The following is a 17,682-nucleotide window of genomic DNA, read 5'->3' as shown; positions in this document are numbered from 1 at the left end:
TAAGGAAAAAACCTGTACGGCTTCCAGTCTCTTAATGTTAAAGCATTATATCAGCAAGTCTCCAATGTATTCTCCAGCACAATGCTTCACAACCCCAGTGTACCAAGACTTCACTGCACCACTCTCCTTCCACTTCAGGAATTACACTTGCTCATCGGTCAGGGAAGGGACCTACTGCTCCCTCCTGCACCTCAGACCTGTCTGCCAGCTCCACGCTTGCAGGCACAGCCAGCCTTTTGCAGCAGTCGTACGGTGAATGGTACTATGGGGCTCTGGACAACAGCTAGGACTGCCAGGGCCTACAGTAGTACACGTAATAAATAGTAAGCTTGATTTTCCTAACACATAGAGACTCTTAAACTTGTATCTATGTTTAAAAATGTGATAGGCAAGACAAAAAAAAGGCAAGCTAAAAAATGAAGTTGATAAAAACCTTCAGTTCTCCAAATACACACCAGTAGGGTGTTTCTTAAATTAACTTTTGCAAAGATGAGGCTTTATTCAGACTGATCAGATCTATTCTAACACTGTCATCTGAAGTAAATTTTTTAATCACATGAAAGAAAGAATAGCATGAACAAGCTAGATTTCACAAGTATACATGCAGTTTCCACAGACAGTTCATACAGGGCAAAGCATGTCTGACTAATGTATGATTCATGGGGGAATGAGGCACACCCTGCCTTCATCAGAGCAGCAATCACTGCCACTACAGCAGAAAAAAAATCCTGATATTAAAGATACTATAAGGCAGTACCAATACTGCATCACAGTTTTCCAGTAAGCCACAGCTTGTCTTGCCTGGTCCATAGCACTGAAGAGTGGAAGGAGGGACTTCCACAGAGACAGGCAGACATATGTCATTTAATGAGACATGAACTCAGCTTTCCCATACTGAATCTGGGGCACTCAGCAATAAGAGAGCAAGGCACTGCACACATGAGTATAGAAGTATAAGCAGATTTCTATTAAAATCTCTAACACAAAATCCCCAAAGTGAAAACCTGAATTCAGTCTTGATCATTCAGATGTTTTCCTTTATTTCTCCACATTCAGCTACCTAAAGTGTTTCTGTAATCCTATTTGCTCATTTAAGTTGAAAAGAAAGAGGGGAGAAAAAAGAAAAAAAAAAAGAACTAAAAAACCAAATATGGCCAAAAAAAATTGTTGGCTAATCATAACCTTCAGATCTACTTTAGCAGATAAACCACAAAGTATCCAAAAGCAGTCCACAAAGTCTTGATATATATGTACATATAGGTATATAGAGAACCATATACACACACACCTATCAAAATACATACACATGGTGCTGATACTCCCCAGTAACTTCCCTGCAACATCTTCTCCAAAAGGCAGTGGGGTCTCACACACCATTCTCTGGCCTATGCAGATGTAATGATATGACAACCAAAATACGGTGGGTTTTGGTTTTTTTTGTAGGGGACATTCACACCACAAATGGGGTAGGCATAGCAACTAACGAAGGTTCCTTCTACGTTAACTCTACTAATCCACATCTCAATTATCAGTGGAGAAATATTTGTAGAGTTACGTCCACTTCAAATTCATGTCCTGAAATTGAAAAGTAGCTGTGTAGTGATCTGCCTCAGATCTCTCTGGAAGGACAGCCAAAAGGCTCTCCACAATGTTCTCAACTGCACTAATGGGATTTCTTCTATGTGCTCTCTCACCTACAATGGATGTTTCTGAAGCTATGATATGAAAGCAATATCACTTCAAGGTTACACATGTATTATGCAGACAATTTTAAACCCAAAAGGAAGCAGCACTTAAGGTAGGAATTTGTAATGAGAATGTTATTAACCACCATCTACAAACAACAAACCATGACCATGCACCTTTGATCCACTTCTTTCCTGTTCACAACAAATGTCATTCTGTATATATTCTCTCAAGTTATACACCCTAGTCATAGTCCCAGCTGCAATTTTCACAAAAGGGTGGGGAACAGGGGTACAACTACTTTGTGGTCAATGTATTTGTTCAGCTGCTCTTAGAAATACAACAGAAATGAGGTAGCCCAACATGAGTTGTATCCTTGCACCATTTTGCCAAAAGCCCCATGCAAAGACACAGCTTAGCCAAGCACAAGCAGAAAAGAGCACTAAAGAACACAACACCTGATCATCAACTTCTGTACAGCAAACCCAGCTTACAACTTACCCCTCAGCTACTCCTAAGGGCCTGAACTAAAAGCAATTGCATATATATGACACTTTTTTTTTTAAATGCACACACAAACAGGAATAAGCTGTACCTCCAACACTGGCCCCATTGAAAAGACACAACTTTAAAAACAAACCAAGCAAGCAGGTTTCTGCCAAGAGGGAGGAGTAATAGAAGTGGAAGTAACAAATCTGAAACTCTCTGGAAATAAATTACTGTCCACAATCTGAGCCACAGCAACCCTTCTGTGCAAGCTCCCACTCAAAATGCAACACATTTAATTGGCTTATATCTCACTCTGCACATGCAATGGGCTTCCCAAGTGGTGTAACCTGTACAACGTACCTGTTAGCTTGTGTAAGTCCTAAAATTCCACTACTGTGTATACCATAGCGTGTGCACCAAGCCCAGCAAGGCTTCTAAACACACCTCTGTGAAGTCCTGCACAGAACCCATCCAAGGGGTCATGCTCTAAGCAAGTCTAACATTCACTGACAAGATTAGGCTTTATGCAAAGTTAAACTGCATTTATTCTTAAAAGCAAGTTGACACTGCCTCTTGCAAGGTGCCACATTTGCTCAGGTAGCAGATGTGTATTCCATATCCTCTTCCATGCAAATGGGTTTAAAGCCAATCTCCCATTTCCTGTAACAGCCTCTTGCAATTTGCTTATAAGCTCTCCTAAGGCAACAGCAATTTGCATTTCTTCCCTGGAACCATGTGGAAAAGGCTGCAAGAAATGAGGGCTGAAGTAAAAAAAAAAAAAAAAAAAGATGGTTACACAGTAACCAGAACACACATCTTAGAAGTACAATTTAGACCCCTACTCTAAAGACTGCTTAAACATTTTATCCCATAGGCACACATATGGATACCTTACAGACCTGCTATATACTGCTTCCTGGAAGAAATTTTGAGTTTTCCAAGTGATATTATGCAATGGGAGTCAAAAATTATCACCACAAGTTAACAGCTGCACATAACAGCATTCCAGGCATTTAGAAGAAATGGAAACAGATGAGTGGTTTAAAAGAAGTCAACCCTGCTGATTTCTGAAACCAATATAGATACCAGAGCCCTGGAGTTTCAGGCCTGGGAACCATTATTTGATTAAACTATTTTCCTACAGTTTGAAATCGGAATCTGGAAATTTTCAATGCACCCCATCATGTCTGTTGTCCTGCTTAGACAATTCTTAGTTATCATAGAATCACAGAATACTTAGGGTTGGAAAGGACCTTAAGATCACCTACTTCCAACCCCACTGCCATGGGTAGAGACACCTCACACTAAACCATGTCACCCAAGGCTCTGTCCAGCCTGGCCTTGAACACCACCAGGGATGAAGCATTCACAGCTTCCCTGGGAAACCCATTCCAGTGCCTCACTACCCTAACAGGAAAGAATTTCCTCCTTATATCCAGCCTAAACTTCACCTGCTTAAGTTCTAACCCATTACCCCTTGTCCTATTCACTACAGTCCCTAATGAGAAGTCCATCCCCAGCATCCCTATAGCCCCCCTTCAGATACTGGAAGGCTGCTATGAGGTCTCCACGCAGCCTTCTCTTCTCCAAGCTGAACAGCCCCAACTTTCTCAGCCTGTCTTCAGACGGGAGGTGCTCCAGTCCCCTGATCATCCTCGTGGCCCTCCTCTGGACTTGTTCCAACAGATCCATGTCCTTTTTATGTTGAGGACACCAGAACTGCACACAATACTCCAAGTGAGTTCTCACGAGAGCAGAGCAGAGGGGCAGGATCACCTCCTTCGACCTGCTGGTCATGCTCCTTTTGATGCAGCCCAGGATATGGTTGGCTTTCTGGGCTGTGAGAGCACACTGAAGCTGACTCATGTTCAGTTTCTCATTGACCAACACCCCCAAGTCCTTCTCTGCAGGGCTGCTCTGAATCTCTTCTCTGCAGAGCCTGTAGCTGTGTCTGGGATTGCCCCAACCCAGGTGTAGGACCTTGCACTTGGCATGGTTAAACTTCATAAGGTTGGCATCAGCCCACCTCACAAGCATGCCAAGGTCCCTCTGGATGGCATTCCTTCCCTCCAGCGTACCCACCCAACCACACAGCTTGGTGTCATCGGCAAACTTGCTGAGGGCGCACTCAATCCCACTGTCCATGTCACCAGCAAAGATGCTGAAAAAGACTGGTCCCGACACCGATCCCTGAGGGACACCACACATTACTGGTCTCCAGACAGACATTGAGCCATTGACCACAACCCTTTGCGTGTGCCCATCCAGCCAGTTCTTTATCCACTGAGTGGTCCACCTATCTAATTGATGTCTCTCCAATTTAGAGACAAGGCATATGCAGATGCAGTACTAAGCAGCTGAAGAGCCAAACTAGATTTCACTCCATACCTTTCTGAAGCATATCATGGGTCTACTCCAAAGAATTTAACAGAGAGAAAGACTGCATACACCATTTCTTCAGATCAACCAAGAAAGAGAAACTCTGAAAACAGAGGCTTCAATTATGTAAAACACAGAACAGCGAAGAATCTTATTAAGTCTGTTGCCTTTGCACAACAATTACCTTCATCAGCACGGTCTGTAAACCATCTTGCCATTTAAATCCAGTCTCATAACCTCACTTCTCTGAAGACACCACAGCAGTAAATTCTCCATATATACTACTTGAACATCAGAGCAAGGACTGTTATGTTTGCACATGAAGCTGCTTGCTAAAATAAACTTTCTTTATGCAGATTTCCACCATCATAGCTTGATACTTTGCTGCATAACAGATTTTACAGAGAGTTAATATGATTGTACAAGAGTACTTTAATATTCCCATTTATGACATTTCAAGCATCACTTATATCTCTAAATTAAGTATATAACATTATTACAAATGGCTCAAAAAGATAAAAAAAAAACAACAAATAAGTTATTTTACATTTCACTATTTTATACTTTTTAAATCAGGCCACTGCGTGAAAGCATGCAAGACACTGAAGGTACAATGTGGGTTCACTGAAGCTTGTAAAAATCCTTGTTGCAGGTGCGCATACAGCAGCAAAATTAAGTGCTAAGTTGCCTTAACTCTAGGAAAATTGTAATGAATTGTAGAAGTTGCTACAGAAAAGCTCAGAAAGTGGGGAAATTCTACAAAGGTGGCACATAGTACGTATGCATTGCAATATATTCAAAATGGCTTGAAATAAAGTAAATAGCAACAACACCAACATTTAAACAGAACAGAAAGATTCTTCTCTTCAATTCCCACCTCCTTAGAGATGGTTTGTTCGTTAAAGACTTCATTAAAACAGGCTTAATATCCTTTCCCATTTTAACATGGTAAGTTCTACAGACAGAACTTGTAAGATAGAAACTGTTTTTTATTGTCTTTTAATAGCAAAGCTACATTAAAAAGTGGGACACTTCTCAAACACAGATGAACCCCTAGTCCTCATTCATAGAACCTCATGACTAAAAAGCCTGAACAAGCCTTCATGCTTTTATTTGTTGCTTTTCTCATACTTCTTGTACACCAGACAAGACTGAAAACTCTAGAGAGTGTTTACTTTTCAAATCCCCATAAAGAGAAGTAGTAAGCAGATGATGGTGAAAAAGGAAAGCCATCTTGCCCCTTTAAAAAAAGGTCCCAGCTCTAGCATCAGGTGCAAATTGGTTAAGCAACAGCAGATTAGAAGTCCCTGAAGGAACAGATTATATTAGGAAAATAGGACTTGTATTAATATATTAGTTTACTTCCTCTTTTCAAATGTCCTTGATAAAACACAAGATAGAAAAAGGTTTTGAAATGAGTCATGCTTTACATATTTTTATATCTTTAACCAATATACATATATTACCTTTTACACAACCAGTTTGCATTTTTAAATGGCAATCACTTCTGTCAACACTTGCTGATCAAAAAATGTTCTTAAGTAATCAGTAGTGAAAGCCAAAGAATTATCTCTATAAATGGAAAAACACACAAGATTAGAAGTGCTTTCTGACGAAGAAAACCTTGTTACACTGTAGACAAGACACAAAGTGTGACTGGTAATATTTCAGTCACATATGGGACCCCTACACATCAGAGACATTACAAAACTGACAGTCTGCAACCCTGGCCTTGGCATTAAATTGAATTCCTATGTACCGAAATTATTTCCCCTGAAAAATACCAGTCCACTTGAATGACAGCTTTCACCCTGACAAGTACTACTTTGCCACATACTGTAACTGTCACAGTAAAACAAACCATAAGCAGATTGAAGTGGTCTGCAATTCAGAAAGTGAGCTCAAAAGCAGCCTGAAAGATTAATGCTTCTAACGTTTATTTCTAAATAGGAGAAAACCCCTCTAAAACAATTTAACTTCTCTTAAAGTATCTATATTTTTGTCTAGAATATTTATCCATAGCTGCTTTTTATTAGCCACTACATCTACAATTCAAAGCATAGACATGACTGTAATGCTTGCTAGTACAATCTAGCTAAAACAGGTAGCAGAAACTAGGAAGTCATAGCCACAAACAGCCAGACCAGAACCCTCCAGGTGCATGACTAAGAGGGACACAGAGGCAAAAGCAGCACATGCTACACAGTAACCAGAATAAATTCATGTGCTTGGTAAGAGTCTCCAGGTTATGGCTTTTACACCAATCTGGAGAACAGAGGACACCACAGCTTCTGATTTTACTAACATTTGAATGGAGAATAAGAGAATCAACTTCTAAATTTTCGCTCTACTCTTACTAGCAGCAAAACTTAAAGAGAAAACCCCAGCAGCATCAGTAACTTGACTGTAGAAAGGTTCTCTTCTCCTAAAAACAAACAGGAGGGTTATAATAATGCATTTCTTACCAAAAACCTCCAGTTTATGATTGAGCCATAGAAAGTGTAAAAAAAAAAAAAAAAAAAATCAGCCCATATTTAAGAGTTTAATACTAACAAAACACAAGTTCAGGCATTCTGATTATACTACCATCTCGATTTCTAATCCTAGTCAATTTTATATTTGTAAAATCCATTTTAAATATTTAATGCTGACATGTATTTTAACACAGAAAATAACGTTAGCTTTCCTTTCACTACATTTTCCTCAAAGTAAGAGAAGCAAACAGCTTTGGATATTATCTTTGTATAATGAAAAGTAGTTTGTGTTGGCAAAAGCAGAATGCTCTCTTTTTTACTTAGTGTAGTGCTTCCTTTGAGACTTCTAGGCTAATTCATTCTAATAAACATCTTAACAGTGCCTCTGTGTTACACCACACCAACACAATACTAACCTATACAGCTACAGGGTTTTTAATATCTTTTTTATTTTACCTAATGAAAGGTTTCTGAGCACTTTCCACACTACTCCATGGGATATTTCAGAATGATGAAGAAAGAATGCTCCAAAAGTTTGGCAGTCTGCAAGACTAATTACTTAAATTACTTATTATGAGGAACAGATTTATTTGGCAAGTTTGTATATCACTTGCCCAAAGTAAGCTGAACATTGCACATACATTTATCATCAAGAAAGAAACAAGAAGAGAATATATTAAATGTACACACTTTTCAACAGATAAAACAAGGAAGGATCAATTGAACCAAAAAATATATAATTTCCAAGTAAACAAAATCTTGCACTTGATTAAGTAAGTAAAATCTAAGTCAAGAGCCATAGCTGATATAAACTTGACTTGGAAGTTTTTCAAAACAAAAGCAATACAGTAGCTAAAACTGTAGCGTTATTCTACATCTGGAAAAAAAAAAAAAGGTTGTTGTTTTTTTTGTTGAGCATTTGTGCTCGTTATTTGCACAATTTCAGCACCTGAGAACTCCAGCTTTGAACCAACAGCTACTATGCTACTGCCCCAGTCACATCAATCTGACCAGAGGGTAAAGTGAAACTGAATGGAGAGAGGGAGCATGAACAGGAGAGAAGAAGCACACAGCCAGTGCACAGGAGACTGTCTCAGCACACTTCCAATCTGCCCAGTACACCAGGTACCACTTCAGCATCTGGGTAGGTAACCAAATGTTTTCCATCAAGAACAGGCTTGCATTAAAACACCAGTTTACATATTTATCATGTTTCACCATGTTTCTAATAAGAAACAGCTTCCAATTAGAAACACTTGTCTTGCAGAAAAAAAACATGCCCTGCTAAGCTGTGGACAAAAACATACCACTGAGTTTTATTTAAAATAAAACGTAGGTCTCATTTAATAAGATCACTGAGATTCTGAAGTCTGCTTGCAAATAAGCAAGCAGTCATATTGTGAAAGTTCTTGCAGATGATAAACCAGCAGGATAAGTCTAGGACAAGGCATGATAAATAAAATGCTAACACTGCAAAAACAGGTAAAAGATACTGCATCAATTGAAGAATTAAAATTTGGATTCATTCACTGACAGCAGCACAATCAAAGTATCAACAGACAACCTCCTGTCTGCATCTTGCTCTCTACAGCTTGAGCATGCCAAAACACATCCTGTGCACAGCTGCAAACACTTGCAATGACCACAAGAGAATAATAAAGAGAAAAAGGAAATCCCAGAACAACAAAAAAAGTATCTAAGTTTATCTGGAGAGTTTTCCATGTCTAGTTTTAAAAATGCAAGTTCATGATCACACCAAAATGAATAAAACTGAATAATGTTATACCCTACATTAAGTCAGTGGATGAAATTATGACTTTTTCAACTTTAAATATAATCCTCACAACTGAAGGACATTGATCACTTTTTGATTAGGCAAAAAGGACAGCTGCTTCATTCTGATGATTAAACTAATCCTGCTAATGACTGTGCAAATTGCACATTTTAATCATCTACCCAAGGATTATTTTTGTTAGGTTTATACACCTGAATATAGGTGAGCTCAGTGACTAAAACAAACCAAAAATTAAAAATTAAAGCAACAGAGATTCTTTTTCTTACGCAGAGCAGAAAGAACTCATGAATTTAATCGGGCATAAACTATGGTTTTACTTATTTTACCTTTGAATTTAACATTGTCTCCTTAAGTCTTTAAATGAAGAATGTCCAAAATTAAATAGAAGTTTGATTAAAATTATCAAAGCCTTTTTGCATTTAGCAAAGGAAGTCTACAATGATGAAACAATGTTGAAACATTATGTTGAAACTTATAAGTTGCATGAACTAAAAGAGCAACTGCAAAGCTTCTTATATATGCCTATAAAAGGAGGATAGTTACTAGTCAGGAACTTGCACAATATTTTTCTGAACTGCTAGAAACTGTATTTTCAACTAATCTAGACAAGAAATGTCTATCAGATTGATTCAATCAACATACTTTCTGGGCAGAACACTCAAGCCAAGTACTAAACAACCAAGAAACAGGAAAGGAATCTGCCCTGTCCCGTCCACACACACCTCCAACCGCACCCTCCCTCAAATATTTCCTCACAACAAGGGCTGTACTCTGGTCTCAGTGGCTCAAAAGCTTGCTTGCATGCATGACTAGGAGCTCTGCTGTACAGAGAATATAGATCATTTATCATTAACTTTACAAATTCAGCCCATGGACACAAGTGGGTTTGTCCTCTACTCAGAAACACCACCACCAGCACCCCCTTTTATTTATATGTATGCATAAATATATCTCCAGTATCAGTGGGACACAGGAAAAACAGAAACAGAAGTTATCTGAGAAACACGGCTGGAAGGTGCCATGCACCTTGAATAGCTTCTGACATGCAATCAAATAAGATATAAACTGATTCCTCCAATGGGATTAAAAACTCCAATATACATATGTGTTTGTGTATAGGAATATATATATATTTCCATCTGAACTCCTATTATTCTTAATTATGCTCTGTGCATTTAGTATTGCAACACAGACTGTGATGTATTTGAATTATTTAAAAGACACAAGTCATCATGACCCTTCAGAATCTCTTTGCAATTATTTAAAAAAGAATTATTAAACCACAATTCTTAATCTAGCACAACTCCTTTTTCCACGTTAAGGATGAAGACTTTTGACCTCCCCTCTCAACCACTTCAGCTACTGGCAAGGAAAAGATCCTCTTAAAATCCTGGAAGAGTACTTTTTCCATATTCCATTAATGAATTATTTTATTCATGCTTCCCATAATGAAAAATTACTTCTGGAATGACACAACAGAGAAAATTCATCCCAAAAGAAAACATAAACGGAACACACAAAAGGTCGTGAGAAGATACCCAGTTGAAATATAAGCTGCAAGAACACCATAGTGCTGAAATATTTATACTAAATAGAAGTGATGATCTGAAAATCTGTGAAAATAACCCAGGTCTGGAACTTTAGGAAAGAAAAATCATTTCAAGGTTCAGCACAAGACATTAGAATTTACAGAGCAAACAACATCCCTGGCAGTGTTCAAGGCCAGGCTGGATGAGGCCTTGGGTAATATGGTTTAGAGTGAGGTGTCCCTGCCCATGACAGGGGGTTTGGAACTTGATCTTAAGGTCCTTTCCAACCCTAACTATTCTATGATTCTATGATTATTTCTCACCTTGTTTTTGTAGCACTGGATTTCTCTTCTCATGTATCTCTACTATCTATTGAAGACTATTAGCTTTTCATAGATCTTGTACTCATTCACACTACCAGGTCAAAACCCAGAAGACAAACAGAACAATGTAATCTTGTCATAACTTCTCACATCAGAATACACCCAACCCACAAATACTCTGTGTTACTTAGGAGCATAAAGCTCCTAACTTGAGCTGAGGTGTTGGCTGAAGATTAACTAGAGAAGCAGTGTTTGTAGAAAAGATCCCCAACAGAAAGCCTGCTTCACTGTGCACATCAGCACCTGCCAACTTCAGCTTCTCTGAGGTTTCACGTACCCAAGTTTCTCCTTTCTTCGTTTACCACAAAACTGACTAAAGAAATTAAACAGCCAAGAAACTCGCAGACATACAAGTGACTCATTCCAAAGAACAGCTTGCAACTTCACAATGAGAAAGCTTGGAAATCCAGAGCCACCTCAGTTTTCCAGGCTCTCAACTCAGAGCAAACCCAGACTGCCTTGAGTTGAGAGACTCTTGTACTCCCACCATGAACAAGTCTGTTTCCAGTCAACCCTGAAACCTTTAATTCTCCCCTAGTAGTCAGGAAAGAGAAAAGACAATAAAAACAAACAAACAAACAAACAACAACAACAAAAAAAACAACCCGCAAGCACACCCATTTTTGTAAGCTGTGTAAGGGAAGTGGAAAAAGGGGCCTAGCCTGGGATACGAGAAGAGATGTAAGGCAAGATGTGAGACAATAGATTATTTTTTTCACCCACACAATCAATCACATGACCAATTTACTCAGGAGAAGGTTAACCAACACATGGCCCTACCAAGAGGAGAGTCTTGGGTACATAAGAGAAAATGGTCATCAATGACACTCAAGCATTTAATGGATCTACTTGACAGCCGCAGAGAAAAGGCACATAAGCCTATAGAAAACAGAAAGTACTGATATATAAAATACAAGTTATTTTCTTTAAATCACTTTCACTGATAACATTAAGTTCTCATTCTGGAACTGCAGTAGGCTATACAGCCACTTCAGCTCAGCTGAAGAGGCATTAATTTGCACACCTGCAATTATCTGCCATCCCAAATGAGCTAATTCAATGTTATACAAATTTATACTAAGGGAAAAAAAAAAACAACAAAACCAACAAAACACATTCACACAGAAAGACACAGCTAAAATCTAACTGTCAACCTAATCAAGCAAAATTCTGAAGAGGCGTAGGAAGAGCTTTTAATCGTGACTTGCTGTGTTGTGTTTGCCTGTAGAACACGCAGCAAAGAACTATTCAAATACCCAAAAGGCAAAGAGCAAAACAACACAGCCTACTGAGATTATAAAAAATTACTAAAAGCCTTTTTCTTTCTTTGTTGTGTTGTTCATATACTTTATGGAAGTAATTTCATGTTAGTTTTATTTTTAAATGCATAGAATCCTTAGATATGCCACAGGCCGAAGCGAGTCTCCTTTACAGCATACCTAGCAAGTTAGTGAACATCGTAAAAATCTGTGGAGGATATGAAGAGAACAGCCCACAGGTGTTACTTCATACCTCATTGTTGAGGGACACGGTGCCCATGTTTTATGGAAAGAACAGGACTTACAGAAGCCAACTGAAATCAAATTCAGCACTGACATAGTCGAGTATTTCCTTACAATAAGGTCCACAATGTTGTTTTATAAGTTTCCCAGCAAAACAACAATATACTTAAAACTAAACCAGGCAATGCTGCTAATTATAGAGATAAATAATCCTGGTTTAAAAAAACTGTGTTAACTAACTTCACTCTTCAGATTTTTCATTTCTGTGCCTTTATTGTATAATTAGGGGACACTGCTTCAGGCAGGTAGCTTTTTAAAACAACAATTAAGTATTTACCTGTTCTTACTAGGTATCAATTACCTTATTTTCTAGATATCAGGTTTGCTTAAGCAAAGAATGCAAATTTCAAGGTAACGAATGTAACACCAGAAGCATTTTTGCTGTACTCATAGTATGATTGCCATATCACTAACTTCACCCATTTGCTTGTTCCAGCTATAGGACGTGTATTTGGATGATCCCTAAAAAGTTCAACTAATCTGCTAAAAAGTCCAACAACAGAAGTCAGATAATTTCCCCAAACTTTTTTGTGCTTTCAACTCTGTGCTTTGAAAGGGGTTCTTAAAATTTGTCTAATCTGAGCAGGCTAATGCTGGAAAGCATAATTCTGCCACCTTTCTCATCCATTGTTTTCTTGGCCTTAGCTGGCAAAAAAATTAACACATACACACACAAAAAACCAAACCCAAACAAACAAACACACCTCATACAACACAAACTGAACCTCTGGCTACAAGCACAAGACATGTAGGAAGATACCCTTAATACCTCTCTTACGTTTGCCCTTTTGCTGATTAAGGCAAATTCTACTTGGACTGTAAATTATCATCCTCTCCCTCTAGAAAAAGCCTACTTACTGGAAAATCTGTGCACTTTTAAAGCCCTGCTTGTTCTAAACAAGGCAGCTCCTTTCAACCTTTCTGTTTTGGTTGTATTTTTGAAACCTCTTTCTCTTCCTGTTTTCAGGGGCCATCTTTAATTTGCTTTCTTTTTAGTAGACAAGACAGTACCCTAGGTGAGATGCCAGCTAATCTGCACAGGGCACAAGGCTAATATAATTTATGTGTCATGTTCTCACAGACACGAAATGAGATGGGCTGGGTGGGCTTCACCAATTAAAAAATAAACACATAAATAAAGCTTTGAGCATGATTATACTATCACATCCCACTGCACTACTACTCACCTGCTCCTTATTCATCTCAAGTATTATATTTTTCCTTTTTAAGCTCACCACTTCATATATCTGTCTACTGTAATCAATGAATTCCAACACTGTAATTTTTCCAACACCAAAAATCTTTGCCCTCAGTTTCCTGAAGCAGAACTTCAGTGAAGAAAAACTTCCGACTATGAAGTACATCAGAAAGTAAAAGCCTGGAGAGCAGAATAGGTTCGGCTGCATTGTGTGTGTGTATGTATATATATATATATATATATATACAGAAAGAGAGATGTGCATAATAACAGAGTATCTTAGTGAGATCTTTGAAGACTGGAGGGAAATAAAATAGAAGCAAGACCTGGTTGACATCATATTATGAATGATTACAAAGTAATGTAAAGTAATGTAAAATTACAAAGTAATGTAACAAAGAATGTTACATTCTATGCACGAGGCTATGCCCCATGCACTGAAGTTGATTAATGTAATACTTGCAGATCTTCCCTGGGAACATTTCTTTTAACACTGTCCCTCAGTATACCATTCACCTTAAAAAGACAAAGTAATTTCTGATGCAGGTATATCCAAGCATGCTGTTCCTCCTTGGCATCACTGAAAGCTCTGAGTGAATCTCTCTACTCCAGTGGTCATAACCTGTACTTTGCAAACCCACAAATACATAATTACTGACTTTAATGGGAGTACCTGCAATGCACAAACATGTGGGATGGGAAAAAGCCTCTAGTGGCATGTGGCAGAGTACATTACAGATCTTTTGTTCTGAAAGATAAATAGTGCGCATACACATCACATTAAACTTGCATGTACTTCCATTACACTTGGCTACACACTCTCATTCCTGCTGTGCTAACCTTCCTTCATCCCACAAAATTCAAGGTTTTAGGTCTTGCTCTAACTACAGGTATGACTTCTTTATGCAGCTGTTAAACATGCATACATTACACACACATATGTAGCTGGTATTCTCACAGACCAATTCATTGATGTCCTACACCAAACACATTCTCTTGAAAGAAAGGTGAACATGTGCTTTCAAAAATCAGGTAGTCGGATTTCAAAAGAACAGGCCCTTCCAGAAGAGTATTACAAATATCTGTGCCTATATTCATCGAGGAATTTGATTAGTTTTAGCAGGATGGATGAGAAGTGAAACAAAACCAAAAAAAAAAAACAAAAACAAAAACAAAAACAACAAAATCCGTTTAAAGAATCACTATGCCATCAGTGGTAGCTAAAGAAGAAGAACCTTGAAAATATACCGGTACTTTCCTTGCCACTGAAAAACTGATGCATAACTCCTAAAATGAAACATTTCAGCTTTAAAATCACACCACAAGAGGCAGGTCTCAGCGCGGTTTTCACTTCCTGAGTGCGCTCCTGCAAGTAGTACTATGTAACCCTTCTAGGCCGGCTTTCTTACAGACACATCTGAGGGCTTGCTCCCTAGCCCAAAGCCTCTAGGAGTCATACCACAGCAGAAATGAGCCTGAATCCCAAGGGCCTTCTCCCGAATCACTTTTTCTGCTATATATCACTGGCACCACATTCTCTTCATCATCTGGTAGCTGCTAAATAAAAAGAAGAATTTCTAAACCAGCTCTGGTTCAGGTTTGACACTGGAAACTGCCTTATAAGGTATAAAAGCCCGAAAGCAGGAAGAGGCTTTGACAAAACTAAGGAAGTTCCTATGCGCTTGCTCGGTCGAGGGGGAGGGGTTTTTTTCTTCCACAGAGAGGAGTACCACAGAATAAATGACATTATCCCCAGATTATGATTAATAAATCAATACACAAAAACCCCGCAGATGGCACCCGACCAAGCGGTGACTCCCCTAAGCGAGGCGTTCCGGGAGTTCGCAGGCAGCCGCTCACGGCATCCGAACGACCGCGGTCGCCGCTCGCCACCCCCGGGCCCGGCAGTCATACAGGGTCCCCCACTCCCCGGCGGGCACTGGCCGCAGAACCGCAAGTGGCTGCTCTAAGCGGCCCCGGCCAGCTCGAGGACTCCCGGACAGCGAGCGGGACGAGCGCGGCCCCGGAACGAACCGACTGCCGGGGGGAAAGCGGGGCCGCGCCGGAACACCCCTCCCCCGGGCGCCCGCGGAGGACCTCATAAGAGAAAAGGAAGCACCCGGCTGCTCCCCGCAACTCGGCCTGGCGCTACCGGCATCGCGGCGACTCGGGCGCATCTGCCTGGCCCGGCTTGGCTTGGCCCCGCCACAGGCAGCACGACCCCCGCCGCCATCTGCAGCATCAGAACCCACCCAGCCCCGCCCCGGGCGGCACCGAGCTGTCAGCGGCCGGCCCAGCCGTCGCTCACCCCGTGCCGCAGTCCACCACACAGGCCGGAAGCCGCCCTGCCATGCTCCTCGGTAGCAGCGGTGCTGGGGACGGCGGGCAGCCCTGGGCGCGCTGCGGCGGGGCTCAGCGGCGGGGACTGAGGGCACTTCCGCAAGGCGGGCGCTCCTTCCCCCGCCCGCTCACTCGCAGGCACGGCCCAGCGAGCCCAAGATGGCTGACCCGCCCCTCCCTGCGCGCGACGGCGAGGGCGGGCGCTACAACCTCAGTCCTCGATGACGTCCGATCTCGCGGACTCGCCCCTGCGAGGTGGTGCGGAGTGGAGCGGGCGGGTTCTCGCCCAACACCGGCAGTCGTGTGGCAGCGTCGGGGGTCCGTGCAGGTGAAGGCTGTTGAAGTAGTGTTTTAATGCTGAAAATCCGAGAGAAGATGGGGCGAGGGGTTGTATGGTGTGAGAAGAGTGCTGACAATGACGAGGGGACCGCTTATTTCAGGCTCTGCAACTGAAGGGCTGAAAGCTCTCTGCAAAAAAACTGTTCCTGAAGGGCAAATGGAGGAGGTCACACTCCTCATGGTGCTTGTTGGCACTGCCATACGCTAGCAGGGCTGACGAGTAAAGCATCTGCCGGGAAAGGTACCAAATACCCCCACAGCACCAGCCTGCAAGGAAAGCCAGACAAGACTGTGAAAACTTGATTTTTGTAACAAAAACTTGCATTCAAAGGAAACCTTTGAGCCCTTTTCACCTGTTGCCACCATGCGCGTGCCATGCTCCCATGTAACTGCAGCAAACAAGCATGGCTCAGTCTTGACCAGCCATCCCAGCACCCCTATTGATGGGATTGGTGGTGTCTACCGCTTCTTGAGTTTAGCCATAGGTCCCTGTCCTCCTGTTGCAGGACTTTTGTCCCAAGAGGGGCAAGGACATGCACTGTTGGGGCTCTGATGTTTAGGTGGACAAAACAAAAAAAAAAACGCATTCAAGGGATTGCCCTTTTTCTCCCTTTTCACCCTTCGCAGCCCTTCTGGGCTTTGAGGGACAGACAGCTGTATACACCAGGGGCCTAGTTCTTGCCCCAGGGTGTACTGTAGCCAAACGCTATTTTTTTATTCTTTTAGAAGTATTTAAATGTTTTAACAGTTCTGGTATTGGGGCTTTCACATGTTTACCAGTCCTTTGCTTGCTGCTACCACCTAGGCAATGTAGGGATGGCAGCTTCCTGGTTTAATGGAGTGTCACCCTGAGGAGAAACTAGGTAGTTCATCAGGAGTAATTGCAGGGTTCAGCATGCACTGATGGGCCTTAATGGCTCTCATCAGCCTCACCTGGGACCTCCACCCACACTTCCTGCCCAAGAGCACAGGAGGCCCATTTTAGCTCAGCCATGGGCACTAAGTTTTTGTCTGAGCTATGCTCTAGGTGTGTGTTGCCCTCGTTTTGTTTTTTGGTTTTATATTAGACTTGTCCCTTTGGGCATCCCTGGCTGCTATCACTGGCCCTAGTCCTGGTCTGCACTCTGACATCCTGGCTTCACCTTGGACCTGTTTCACAGCCATGAACTTGTCCATCAGTCTGGGCTCTTGGTTGAACCTGGCCATTATCTTTGGGTCTGCCTAGCTTGCCTCAGCCATGTACTATGGGATGTGCCTAGGCTGGTGAGTCCGCAGCTTTGCTGGTTGTGTTACTGCAGCTGGCCCCATGTTCCTTAGCCCTCAAGATGGTCTTGCTTCTTTCTTAAAGCATTAGTCCTCCTCAATTTAAGCTATCTCAAATAAGCTCATTCCCTGACTTCACTGTAAAGCAGGCAAGAATCAGTGCCAGTGCAAAAAAAAAAAAAAATATAAAAAATCTAGGTACATGCCCTTCAGGGTGAGTTAGGAGGGAGCAAAATCATCCCTTT

At 41.1% G+C, this 17,682-nt stretch overlaps 1 protein-coding gene across 2 annotated transcripts in view; it reads right to left on the bottom strand.

The window, feature by feature from the left end:
• Window positions 1-15,997, bottom strand: part of ACTR3 (actin related protein 3) — a 33,247-nt gene extending 17,250 nt beyond the window's left edge. The window contains exon 1 of one of the 2 annotated variants that reach the window (XM_061349570.1): window positions 15,804-15,997. In XM_061349570.1, the coding sequence (XP_061205554.1) occupies window positions 15,804-15,847 (44 nt within the window). In that variant the 5' untranslated portion in view covers window positions 15,848-15,997. Of the gene's footprint in view, window positions 1-14,168; window positions 14,473-15,803 lie in introns of those variants that run through there. The other variant, XM_061349571.1, reaches the window with a different exon arrangement.
• Between the last annotated feature and the right edge of the window lie 1,685 nt (window positions 15,998-17,682).

The sequence above is a fragment of the Neopsephotus bourkii genome, unplaced genomic scaffold (genome assembly GCF_033783945.1).
Source record: "Neopsephotus bourkii isolate Nb327-2 ecotype Australia unplaced genomic scaffold, CSIRO-AGI_Nbou_v1 NB_450, whole genome shotgun sequence".
Taxonomy (NCBI): Eukaryota; Metazoa; Chordata; class Aves; order Psittaciformes; family Psittacidae; genus Neopsephotus; species Neopsephotus bourkii.
Note: the sequence above shows the minus strand (reverse complement) of the source record. Positions and strands in the feature narration are given on the sequence as shown.